Source organism: Dendrobates tinctorius, unplaced genomic scaffold, assembly GCF_039654945.1.
Source record: "Dendrobates tinctorius isolate UK_male_01 unplaced genomic scaffold, ASM3965494v1 ptg000016l, whole genome shotgun sequence".
NCBI lineage: Eukaryota > Metazoa > Chordata > Amphibia > Anura > Dendrobatidae > Dendrobates > Dendrobates tinctorius.
Genome location: NW_027361684.1, coordinates 51,215,027 through 51,227,184, shown reverse-complemented (window position 1 = coordinate 51,227,184; position 12,158 = coordinate 51,215,027). Strand labels below are relative to the sequence as shown.

General features: G+C 39.9%; 1 protein-coding gene across 1 annotated transcript in view; it reads left to right on the top strand.

The window, feature by feature from the left end:
* The first annotated feature begins 3,586 nt into the window (after window positions 1–3,586).
* The window catches only part of PHEX (phosphate regulating endopeptidase X-linked), a 365,396-nt gene continuing 356,824 nt past the window's right edge, over window positions 3,587–12,158 (top strand). The window contains exon 1 of the mRNA XM_073565833.1: window positions 3,587–3,870. Within this exon, the coding sequence (XP_073421934.1) occupies window positions 3,747–3,870 (124 nt within the window). The 5' untranslated portion in view covers window positions 3,587–3,746. The remainder of the gene's footprint in view (window positions 3,871–12,158) is intronic.

The window sequence follows — 12,158 nt, the reverse complement described above, 5'->3', positions numbered from 1 at the left end:
TAGATAGCCCCCACACATGTATTGACGGTGAAACAAGATGAAGGCACAAACACAGGCAGGAAAATAGGCTGAGCAAATGATGGGCCCAAACTAACTAGACAGGAAAGGAAAGGGAAGACACTATCTGCAACCTGCAAAAAACCCTACAAAAATAATGTCCAACACTTCTGATAGCAAAATTAACCCTGAAGTCACTAGACTTCTCCCACTATATCTGCACTCTGAAATATTCTGAGATGGAGCAAAAAGTGACCGAACTAGTAAGGGACAAAAAGTCAATTGGCAAAATACTGATAAATAAGAGTGGAAATTCATCTCAGCCCCCAGCCGGGGCTGGCACACCACACAAAAAACTGAATAGACCAACAAAATCAAGTGTGAACATTAGCAGAAAAGCATAGCTTTAGATGACTGGAACAGAGCTGAAAACCAAGAGCTGACAAGCCAGAAGGAATCACCAGCAACTGAATAGGGCGTCGGCTGTCTTAAATCCAATCTGAGAATCCTGAGATCCAATCGTCATCCTCATTCTCAGGTGGCAGATCTCCACCAATCAAACCAGCCGCACCACCTCCCATCACCACCAGAGGGAGTCCAGAAGGGGAACTCACAACTGGTGAACCAGAGAATGAACTCACAACAGCGGGGGCTTTATAGTCACCTCTCCACTACTAAGCCATGGACTTGATGTGACCAGACAATGCAAAGGAGACATCAACCCCACATATATGAACCCCACTTGCCACCACTACAGGGCAAGTGGGAAGAACCGTACAAAGTGCCATAATTGGCGCATCTAATAGATGCGCCTTTTCTGGGCTCTACGGGCTACTATTTTTAGACTGGGAGCGGGCTAATATCCATGGCTTCTTACCAGCCTAAGAATACCAGCCCCCAGCTGCCTGCTTTAAAAAAAAAGACTGTATGGGGACCACTTTATTCTTGAAAACCATCCTCGCTGACAGCTGAGGGCTGAAGCTCCCAGCTGTCAGTTTTGCTGGCTGGTTATCAAAAATACAGGGGAACTCATCCTGTTTTTTTTTTATTATTTGTTTGGATGATAGATGCCGGCTGATGAATACTCATATCAGCTGTTCCTGCTCTCTCTGCTATTAGCCGCAGCAGGCATAGGCTAATATGAAGCCAGTGAACAGAAGTAAACTTTATGCCTCTGATCACAGCTGCGGGCTCACACTGATTTTACCGCCGATCAGAAGCAGTGTTTGCTGCGCTGTTATGCATATGGCAGCGTGACAAACACCCAGTATTTTGGGGTCCGAACATGAACAGTAACATGGATTTCCTGGTGAAGTCCGTGCTCGGTGTCCATGCCCGAACAGTAAGTGTTTGGTACGGATGCTGAACTTTACTGTTCGGGTTTCCTCATCTCTATTTACAAGCGATATAATTGAAATTAGTACTTTAGACTTTACTACGGTTGTACTGTACATGTTGATTCTGCACACGTCACCTTATACCTACTAAAAGGCTTTGCCTTATATAGAGTAAAGTATATATATATTTTTTGTAATGCCTCATTAACATGTCAGCTTTTCACATACGAATGCAATCTATTTTTTCCATTAATAGCACTGGTGTAAAGTGACCGAGGGCATTAGCCGTGGACGAGCTGCTGCTCTATACTGCGCTTGCACTTTACAAGAAAATCGTGTCCTAGTCCCAATATTTTACCAGGTGTGGAGTGCATCACACTCATTTGTTGGTCGCAGGCATCCATTTTCTCCAGGTCTCCATCTTAAGGAGCCACCGCACATAACTCAGGGGACACACAGTTGATTTCAACAAGCTGAAGTTTACTCGACAGCTCAAGTTCATCAGATTCAAACATACAGTATTGGGCACAACACTTCTTAGTTCTTGTTTACTTAGGTCGACGGAACCTGGGGACTCTCAGTCAGTCACCCATGCTGGTACTGGCCTGGCCTCAAACTGCAAAATAGCCACAATCCGACGAGAGCAGGCATGTTCAGTTCTGCATGACTGTCGACATTCTAATGGGACTTTTTTGATCCCTTTTTTAAATACTGGAATGAGTTGACACCTTGTGCTATGGTAAAGCAGTTCTTCATTGCGATACTTATGTATCACTCTTGGCCTTCTTTTTACAGGGTGATTCACTCACTACTTTAGCCTGAAAAATTGCTGTAACTAGATGGCCGACTGTACTGAAATTTGGACTGTATATACTTTGGTTCATGAGAAGTAAGAGTGCAATGAACCTAAGCACCAGCAACGATATACATCCTCAAGTCTAGTGGTCTTGCCGACTTGGTGCCCCGCCGGTCATCTCCACTTGTTAGCAATTTACACATACAGTTTGGAGCAGTGTGTTTTCATTGTGCAAACTTATCGGAAAACTGAGTCTTTAAAGAGGTGCCAAAGTAAGTTTCTAAAAAAGTTTGAAGGTCAAAATCCGCCATCCAAACCGTGCATTGAATCCTTCTTTGATGACAGAGTGATCTCCAAAGGACTGTGGCCACCAAGGTCGCCTGATTTTACACCGCCGTTTCTTTTTACTTTGGGGCCATTTGAATGATCAGATGTACAGTAATAAGCCATAAACATTACAGGCATTACGAGAGTGTACAACAAGAAATTTGGGCTATGACCCCATTCGTCCTGCAGAATACATTGAACAATATGGAAGGGCACATGCAGGCGTGCTTGGATATGAACTATCGACATTTTCAACACCTGCTTTAAGACATCAGTTTACCATGGACCAAGGTGTATACAGTCCAAATTTCAGTATGATAGAATGTCTGTTTTAGAAGTCACAGAAATGGATCCAGGTAAAGTAGTGAGTGAATCACCCTGTACACTCTCTCTCTCTATATATATATATATATATTTGATATCCTCTTGATTAAATAAGTAAAGATAAATTATTACAACTTAATAATAATAATAATCTTTATTTTTATATAGCGCTAACAAATTCCGCAGCGCTTCACAGTTTTGCACACATTAGGATCGCTGTCCCCAATGGGGCTCACAATCTAAATTCCCTATCAGTATGTCTTTGGAATGTGGGAGGAAACCGGAGAACCCGGAGGAAACCCACGCAAACACGGGGAACACATACAAACTCCTTGCAGATGTTGTCCTTTTTTCTGCTAAAGTTTTACGCCTTTCTTTAAGCCACAAGGAATACAGAATGAGGATAGATCATGTCATATTTTGGTAGGCTGAACCCTGGAAGCTCAACAACTAGAGATAAGGAAACTATTAACCTTACTAGATCTGAAGATTATGGACTCCACGTGAACACAATTTTGTAAGTTGTGTATGACACAAAACACACACTCCCTTCCAAGTTATGTGCTTCCAACTATCCAAATAGCAATATGTAGATAATCTGAGCCTCACAGCCTAGCTCTGCAGCATACTTCACAGACCACAGAAGTTTTGTGAATATGAAAAGTCACCATTCATTTTGGCAAGTCCCAGCCGGTGAGCTGTGTGTAGTTTTTTTTTTTCCAGAAGAGGAGGGATAGGGAAAGCCCTTGTTTTTTTTATTGTGCTCCATTCCTCCCACCCCTCTATAGAAGGAGGAGAGAAAGAGTCTGATGACTGAAAACTTGTAAAGATGTGTATTCTATGAAGAAGGCGAAAGGGCAGGAAGCTCATTTAGAACATGGGTTTCTGATTAAAACCCTCAAGAGGATCATTAAAGGGAGAAGGAAATTTGTCCTCAGGCAGTTGTCTTCTCTCACGAGCAGTCTATGGAAGGAGAAGACATGGGCACGTCAAAGTCAGGCAACAAAAGTTCTGCAGCTAGAACAATTAAAATAGCCCTGGTCATCTTCATATGCATCACAGGGATCCTCGCTTTACTGCTTCTACTACGTAAGTAACTATTCGTAATGACTTGTGTAAAATTACGACTTTCACTGGAATGTCTGAATGACAAGCAAACAGCAAATAGGTTGTATCTAAATGAATGAAAAACAGCAGTGAAATAGATGTGCAATATACCCCCACTATAAAAAGTCTCTGCTCATGGGCAATGGGGGTAAGCTAAGTGTAAAGTTGGTAAATGTACAGAAAACTAGGACAATTTTGGTTAGGGCATCACAAGAGAGGGGCACGTAGCCAGAAGATAGGAAATATACTTTACAATCGCTTACATTGTATAAGATTAAGTATCCAGTTCAGTTTCTTGTGCTGCTAATGTATACAGTAATGCTTATTTTAGTATCATTTGCATCAATTCCATTGACCTATGTTTGTTAAGACTGAAAAAATGAGGTCAAAAAGCTAAAGAAAAAAATGCTATAACACTATGATCAGCTTTTCAATTTGAATTATTGGTCCATTGACATTTATGAGAAGAAATAATAAAAAAAATGCAGAAAAATATTTTTTGACCGAGAGATTTTTTTTTCAAATATATCTGGTCTGTTTAAAGCAAGAAATGATTAATGTTTCCTGTAACGTAGCTTTATTAAAGGGCTCCAATGTAATAAAGTGATAATGCTCAGATGCTGGAATGGAAAAGGTCCCCAGTTTTCTCATTTCCATTCCATCCTAATGCCGGGGTCACACCCTCACCCAAGAGAATCAGATGATTATGTTAATCACCGTTTGATCAGAGTGTGATCATAGTGTGATCGGATTTTCTCGGATGAGGAGAAGATGGAAAAAAAATGTTTTCATTTTCTCCAGTCTGTTTTTCTGTGAAAAATCTGAATTGACATAGGTCAATTTCTCTCAAGGTAACCAGGAGGGGTGGACAGACCATCAGTGCAACTGCACAGGGGACCAAGAGGTATGGGGGGGGCACATTTCTAACCCTGAAGAAGGTATAATTGTGCATTATGATGAGCTGTTGGACTGCAAAGAGCTCATATAATGGTCTTGTACAGAAGTCTCTTCTGTCTTTGTCCGCATGTGGAAACCAGTGCTCCAATATTTCTCTGTATCAGTCAAACGCTCAAAGATACCTGAAATGATTAGAATATATGCAATTCTGGTCACTCTGAACTTGGCATTTTACATGTACATCTTTGTATAGCAATGGGTAAAAGGCTGGTCCTATGTAAGCCAACAGAAAAAAAATATTTACTTTTAAAGGTATAGGTATAGACAATGTAAATACATTAAATGACTATGGGCCTGTGGGGCAGGAGGAATATCTCTGCTTTGGCAGTCTTAGATGTCAATCACAGCTTTTTTTTTAAATTATGATTCTATCGACGCTGTAGTTTCCAACCCTTGGATACTCTGTAGACCTTTTGTTGCCTTGCCTCTCCATTTTTTATGGCTTCTTTCAATAGCTTAATGTTCATTCCATAGTCATTACTGATGGTGTCAGCCAATGGACAACAATAACCGACAGCACATCTGAAAAACATCAGGATGCCGGCTCCAAGACCATAGATCCAAGTGGACTAAAATTACCTCAAAGAAAAATAGGAACATCATCCAATCCAGGTGAAAAAAATAGAAAAACTTTAATCTGCCATAATAGAACGTTTCGACCATACTTGATAAAGACCATTTTGGTTGAAAAGTTGTATTATGACTGATTAAAGTTTTTCTATATTTTTCACCTGGATTGGATGCTGTTTCTTTTTTTCTTTTTTTTTTTTCTTGGTGTCAGCGAAATGGGTCTTTGGTCTCCCATATTTCCTTTTAATATTGACTTCTATGATTAGCATCTACTTTTCTAATGAATTTGCCATCACCACTTGTCCAAGATAGGTTAATTTCCCTGTCTTGCCTTCCAGGGACAATTCTGGGTTTATATGATCAAGAACATCTTTGGCAATCCTACGTGTCCATAGGATTCATAGAAGTCTTCTCCAGTTAATTTAAAATTACTGATGCCAAATGTTCTTCCTGGTGTTCCTTCTTTCTGAGTCCTGACTACTCATAGTTATCTTATACAAGTTGCACCTTGTTCCTACATCTATAATTTAAGCAGAATGTTTTAAAATTATACCTTTTAGCGGCTAACTGGAAAGGTTGACAGTGCAAGCTTTAATGTCTCCCTCAAGCATGAAAAAAGATAAAATCCTATATTTCTAGTGAAAACTTCAATGTGGTTTCAATGCTATATAGTAAAGGTCATTAGTTGTTATGAAATGAAAATGACTTGGGATGTTTAGGCTATCAATATACATCATGTTGCTGTCATATGGTCAATAGGTATCTCACAGAAAATATGAGTCGGCTTGATATACATTGTTGTGAAAAAGTGTTAGCTCCTTTCCTAATTTCCTATTGTTTTGCATGTTTGTCACACTTAAATGTTTCGAATCACCAAACAAATGTAAATATTAGACAAATATAACACAAGTAAACACAAAATTCAGTTTTTAAATGAAGATCTTTATTATTAAGGGAAAAAGAATTCCAAACCTACAGGGCCCTGTGTGAAAAAGTGATTGCCCCTAAACCTAATAACTGGTTGGGTCACCTTTAGTATCAACAACTGCAGTCAATCATTTGCGATAACTGGCACTGAGTCTTTTACAACGCTCTAGATGATTTTTGCCCCACTCATCTTCATAGACTTGTTGTAATTCATCCACATTGCAGGGTTTCTGAGCATGAACCACCTTTTTAAGATCATACCACAACATCTCAGTCCGATTAAGGTCAGGACTTTACCTAGGCCATGCCAAAGTCTTAATTTTGCTTTTCTTAAGCCATTCAGAGATGTGTTTTGGATGATTGTCCTGCTGCAAAGCCCAAGTGCGCTTCAGCTTGAGGTCACAAACAGATGGCTGGACATTTTTCTTCAGGAGTCTTTGGTAGACTGCAGAATTCATGGTTGTATTTACCACCCATCTTCCAGGTCCTGAATCAGCAAAACAGCCCCAGACCATCACATTGCCACCACCATATTTTACTGTTGGTATGATGTTCTATTTCTGAAATGCTTTGTTACTTCTACGCCAGATGTAATGGGACATCACCTTCCAAAAAGTTTAACTTTTGTCTCATAAATCCACAGAGTATTCACCCAAATGTCTTGGGGATCATCAAGATGTTTTCTGGCAAATCTGAGATGAACATTTATGTTCTTATTGGTCAGCAGTAGTTTAGTAGTTTTCATCTTGGAACTCTGCCATGCAGGCCATTTTTGCCTAGTCTCTTTCTTATGGTGGAGTCGTGAACATTGACCTTAACTGAGGCAAGTGAGGCCTGCAGTTCTTCGGAAGTTGTTGTGGGGTCTTTTGTGACCTCATGTCTTAGATAAGTCATGGCTGTGCTCTTGGGATAACTTTGGTTGACCGGCCACTTCTGGGAAGGTTCACTACTGTCCCATGTTTTTGACATTTGTGGATATGGCTCTCACTGTGGTTCGCTGGAGTCCAAAAAATTTAAAAATGGCTTTATAACCTTTTCCAGACTTATAGATCTCATTTACTTTGTTTCTCATTTGTCCCTGATTTTATTTGAATCACAGCATGATTTCTAGCTTTTGAGACTCTTTTGGTCTACTTCGCTTTGTCAAGCGGATCCTATTTAAGTGATTTCTTGATTGAGAACAGGTGCAACTGTAATCAAGCCTGTGTGTGGCTAAGAAAATTGAATTTCACTTCCTAAAAATGTGATTAACGACAGTTAATTTATGTCTTAAGTTGGGGGCAATCACCTTTTCACACAGAGCCCTGTAGGTTTGGATTTATTTGTCCCTTAATAGTAAAGACTTTCATTTAAAACCTTAATTTTGTGTTTACTTGTGTTATCTTTGTCAATTATTTCAATTTGTTTGGTGATCTGAAACATGCAAATGAATAAGAAATCAGGAAGAAGGCAAACACTTTTTCACACCACTCTATACACACGTGGTCAAAATTGCTGGTACCCCTCATTTAATGACAGAAAAATCCACAATGGTCACAGAAATAACTTGAATCTGACAAAAAAATGAAAATGAACAAGTGAAAGTCAGACATTGATTTTCAACCATGCTTCCACAGAATTTTTTTTTAAAAATAAAATTCATGAAATAGGCCTGGACAGAAATGATGGTACCCCTGAAAATAATGTGACAAAAGGGACATGTTAAATCATGGTGTGTCCACTAATTAGCATCACAGGTGTCTACAATCTTGGAATCAGTGAGTGGGCCTGTATAGAGGGCTACAGATACTCACTGTGCTGTTTGGTGACATGATGTGTATCCACTCAACTTGGACCAGAGGAAGTGAAGGAAAGAAAATTATAGACAAACATGTTAAAGGTAAAAGTTATTAGACCATCTCCAAGCAGCTTGATGTTCCTGTGAATACAGTTGCACATATTATTCAGAAATTTTAGCTCCATGGGACTGTAGCTAACCTCCCTGGACGTGGCCGCAGGAGGAAAATTGATGACAAATCAAAGAGACGGATAAGTTGAATGGTAACAAAACAGCCCAGGAAAACTTCTAAACAGATTAAAGGTGAACTTCAAGCTCAAGGACCATCAGTGTCAGATCGCACCATCCATCGTTGTGTGAGCCAAAGTGGACTTCATGGGAGATGACCAAGGAGGACACCATTGTTGAAAAATATCATAAAAAAGCCAGAATGGAATTTGCCAAACTACATGTTGACAAGCCACAAAGCTTCTGGGAGAATGTCCTATGGACAGATGAGACAAAAATGGAACTTTTTGGCAAGACACATCAGCTCTATGTTCACAGTCAGGAAAAATTAAGCATATCAAGAAAAGAACACTGTCCCTACTGTGAAACATGGAGAAGACTCTGTTATGTTCTGGGGCTGCTTTGCTGCATCTGGCACAGGGTGTCTAGAATCTGTGCAGAGTACAATGAAATCTCAAGACTATCAAGAGATTCTAGAGAGAAATGTGCTGCCCAGTGTCAGAAAGCTTGTTCTCAGTTGCAGGTCATGAGTTTTGCAACAGGATAATGACCTAAAAACACACAGCTAAAAGCACCCAAGAATGGCTAAGAGGAAGACATTGGACTATTCTGAAGTGGCCTTCTATGAGCCCTGACCTAAATCCTATTAAGCATCTTTGGAAAGAGCTGAAACATGCCATCTGGAAAAGGCAACCTTCAAACAAGAGACAACTGGAGCAGTTTTTTATTGAGGAGTGGGCCAAAATACCTGTCGAGAGGTACAGAATTCTCATTGACAGTTACAGGAATCATTTGATTGCAGTGATTGCCTCAAAAAGTTGTGCAAAAAACATTAAGTTAAGGGTACCATCATTTCTGTCCAGGCCTATTTCATGAGTTTTATTTTTAAATTCTGTGGAATCATGGTTGAAAAGCAATGTCTGACTTTCATTTGTTCATTTTCATAGATTTTTGATTTATTATAACTTTTGTCAGATTCAAGTTATTTCTGTGACCATTGTGGGTACCAACAATTATGACCACCTGTGTATGCATATTTAAAGGGAATGTACAGTCACAATACATTGATGACCTATCCATTAGATAGGTCATGCATGTCAGATTGGTAGGGGTCCAAAACCTGGCACTCCCACAATCAACTGTTATTTACATTGACAGCCGTCCAATGTAAACACATAGAATGAAGTTGCAAAGCGCAGATCCATTCAAAGTGTATTGGCTTGTGTTGGGTAATGCAGAATAGCTCTAATTCAAGACAATAGGAGTTGTTCTGTAGTACATGGCAGTGGTCGCTGCACTTTGAATGAAGCTGTGATTTGCAGCTCCATTTAATGGGTTTATATCCGGTGGTAGTTGGAGCAAATAACAGCTGATCAATGGAGGTGCCAGTTTGACCCCCAATAATCTGATATTGATGTACTATCTTTTGAACTGGTCATCACTATGTCGTGGCCAGAAAATTCCTTTAACGAGGAGAATACAGTAAAAGCTACCTTTGAGTAACGAAAAGATTTTTACCTTGAAATACCATATGCCTGGCTCTTCCCCTAACATCATCTATCATGACACGGTCAAGAGACCCCCAAACACATTAGATGAATGGCCTGACCTGTCAAAAATATAAAGTTCAGATGATTTTAATCTAATGTGTATGAACTCTTTTAGAATTAGCAGATAGTAATTAGGATCTGAATTAATGAGGAATTTAAAGGGGTTGTCCCTCAATTTACGAGTTATAGTCAATGTATCCAGGGTGGTTTAAGAAATTAAAAAAAACTAGACCCATCTCTCAGATATTCTTGTTTGTACAAAATGAGAAGGCTGCAGCTGATCAGTTACCGCTGATTGTCTGCAGAAGTCATGGGATGCAGTAGTGAGTGTGGAGGAGTGGTCCTGGTCTGGGAGGTGAGTATAGTTTTTTTCTTTCAGAAACCAACCTGGGCCTATTAAGTATAGATTGTAAAGTGGTGGACAGACATTTACATATGATTTGGATCTGAGTAGCTGTGTTGTCTTTCTTCACACATTGGATATGTTAGAAAGTCCTACAAAGATTCAATCCTGGACAACAAGCATAGTAATGTTTTTGTAGTCATAAACAATGCTGCCCATTTCTGCTGGAGTGGCCATAAAATGAATCAGAATAAACTGAGACAGATGTTTTATTTCACTAAGACTTCAACAGAAAAATGTATGGCTGTGTAAGTCTGGTTGAAAGTCTTGCCTGAAAAGTCTTTGATCATGGACAAACACTTAGGTGTGATGAAGACGAAAACCAAATCTGTCAGTTCCTTATTTGCTCTAGTTTACATTACGCAGATAGTAATAATGATCAGTAAGACGAAGTGGCCATCAGAATCCCAGGGCTGGAGATCCTCCAGTCACCGAAGCTGTGAAACAATAGTTAGCACAAAGTCCAGCAGAAGACAACTCCATTATGAGCTGAATTTGGAGCCAATCGCTTGCCATTAGGACTAGGAGTCATTCCTATGAGTTAACGAAGCAACGTGTTTGCCCTTATTATTAATACCTGTGTAGAGTGATAGCAATAAAGATTACATTGCAACCATATGTGGGCATGTGCAATACATGTTTTTTTTTAACACTGGATGGTCCTCTGGTGGTCCCAAAAAAAACCAATTGTAAAGATCAAAGTTTCCCACCCATTTGGAATGCCAGTTATTGTAAAACTACAGCTCCCAGAAGGCTGCAGGATCTCAGGGCTTGTTAGCTTTTTAACAGGTGGAGAGTCCGAAGTTGGCTATTGCTGCCCTTTAAATCTCATAGCTTAACCTTTGTCAGGGGAAACATTATAACATCTTTGATGTTTTTGCTAGAAATGTATGCTTTTCATATTAAGTTTTGTACATTTATTGCAGGAATTTAAAAATTGTTTTGTACTTTCACTCTTTCCATTTATCCCGAAAAAGTATAACTGTAATAACAAAAAGAAAGGTGAAACGGACCTCACTAACATAAATACGTGTGATGCCCCTATACACCTAACGTATATTGTACTTGTTACACTATATAGAGGCAGAGATGATCCTCACCTTCCAAAGCTATAAGTTTTTGTAGTTTTCGCTCTATAGAATTATGTCTGGTCTATTTTTTTTCAGGAACATGCTGCAGTTATCTTTATGATATTTGGTTACAGAAAACTTTTTGGTCTCCTTTTGGGGAGGCAAAGCGGCAGTGATTATGTACTATTGTAAATGAGTCTCCAACATCTCACGGCAGATTCCAAAAAATACCTTTTAAGGCTGTGTGCACACGTTGCGGATTCTGCTGCGGATCCGCAGCGTTTTTGGCCCATTGTATTCAATGGAAATTATAAAACGTTGTCCACATCTCGGATTTGCTGCGGTTTCAAATCCGCAGCATGTCAATTCTTTGTGTGGAATCCGCAGCGGTTTTACACCTACTCCATTGTACAGATGTCAAACCGCAGGGCTAAACTGCAGGCTAATCCGCACGTCTTTTGACCTGTGGATTTACCTGCTGATTTTTCCGCACCACCATGCATTACGTGTGCACATGGCCTTATAATCCCCTCATACTGCCCATCGAGTCTGATGGGCATCGCTAGTTTTACTTTGGCACCTATTCTATGCCTACAATTGCTAGTCTCCTACCATGCTTTGTGTGGATGACGTTTCCTACGTCAACCACACAGCGCCCTAAATCTTGTTCCTGCACAGGTGCACTTTGCTCTGCCCTTCAGCGCTCTCTTGCCCCTCCTAGGACATGATTTTGTGGAGAACACTGTGTGGATGACGTAAGATGCAACATCCACATGAAGCAACAGCAA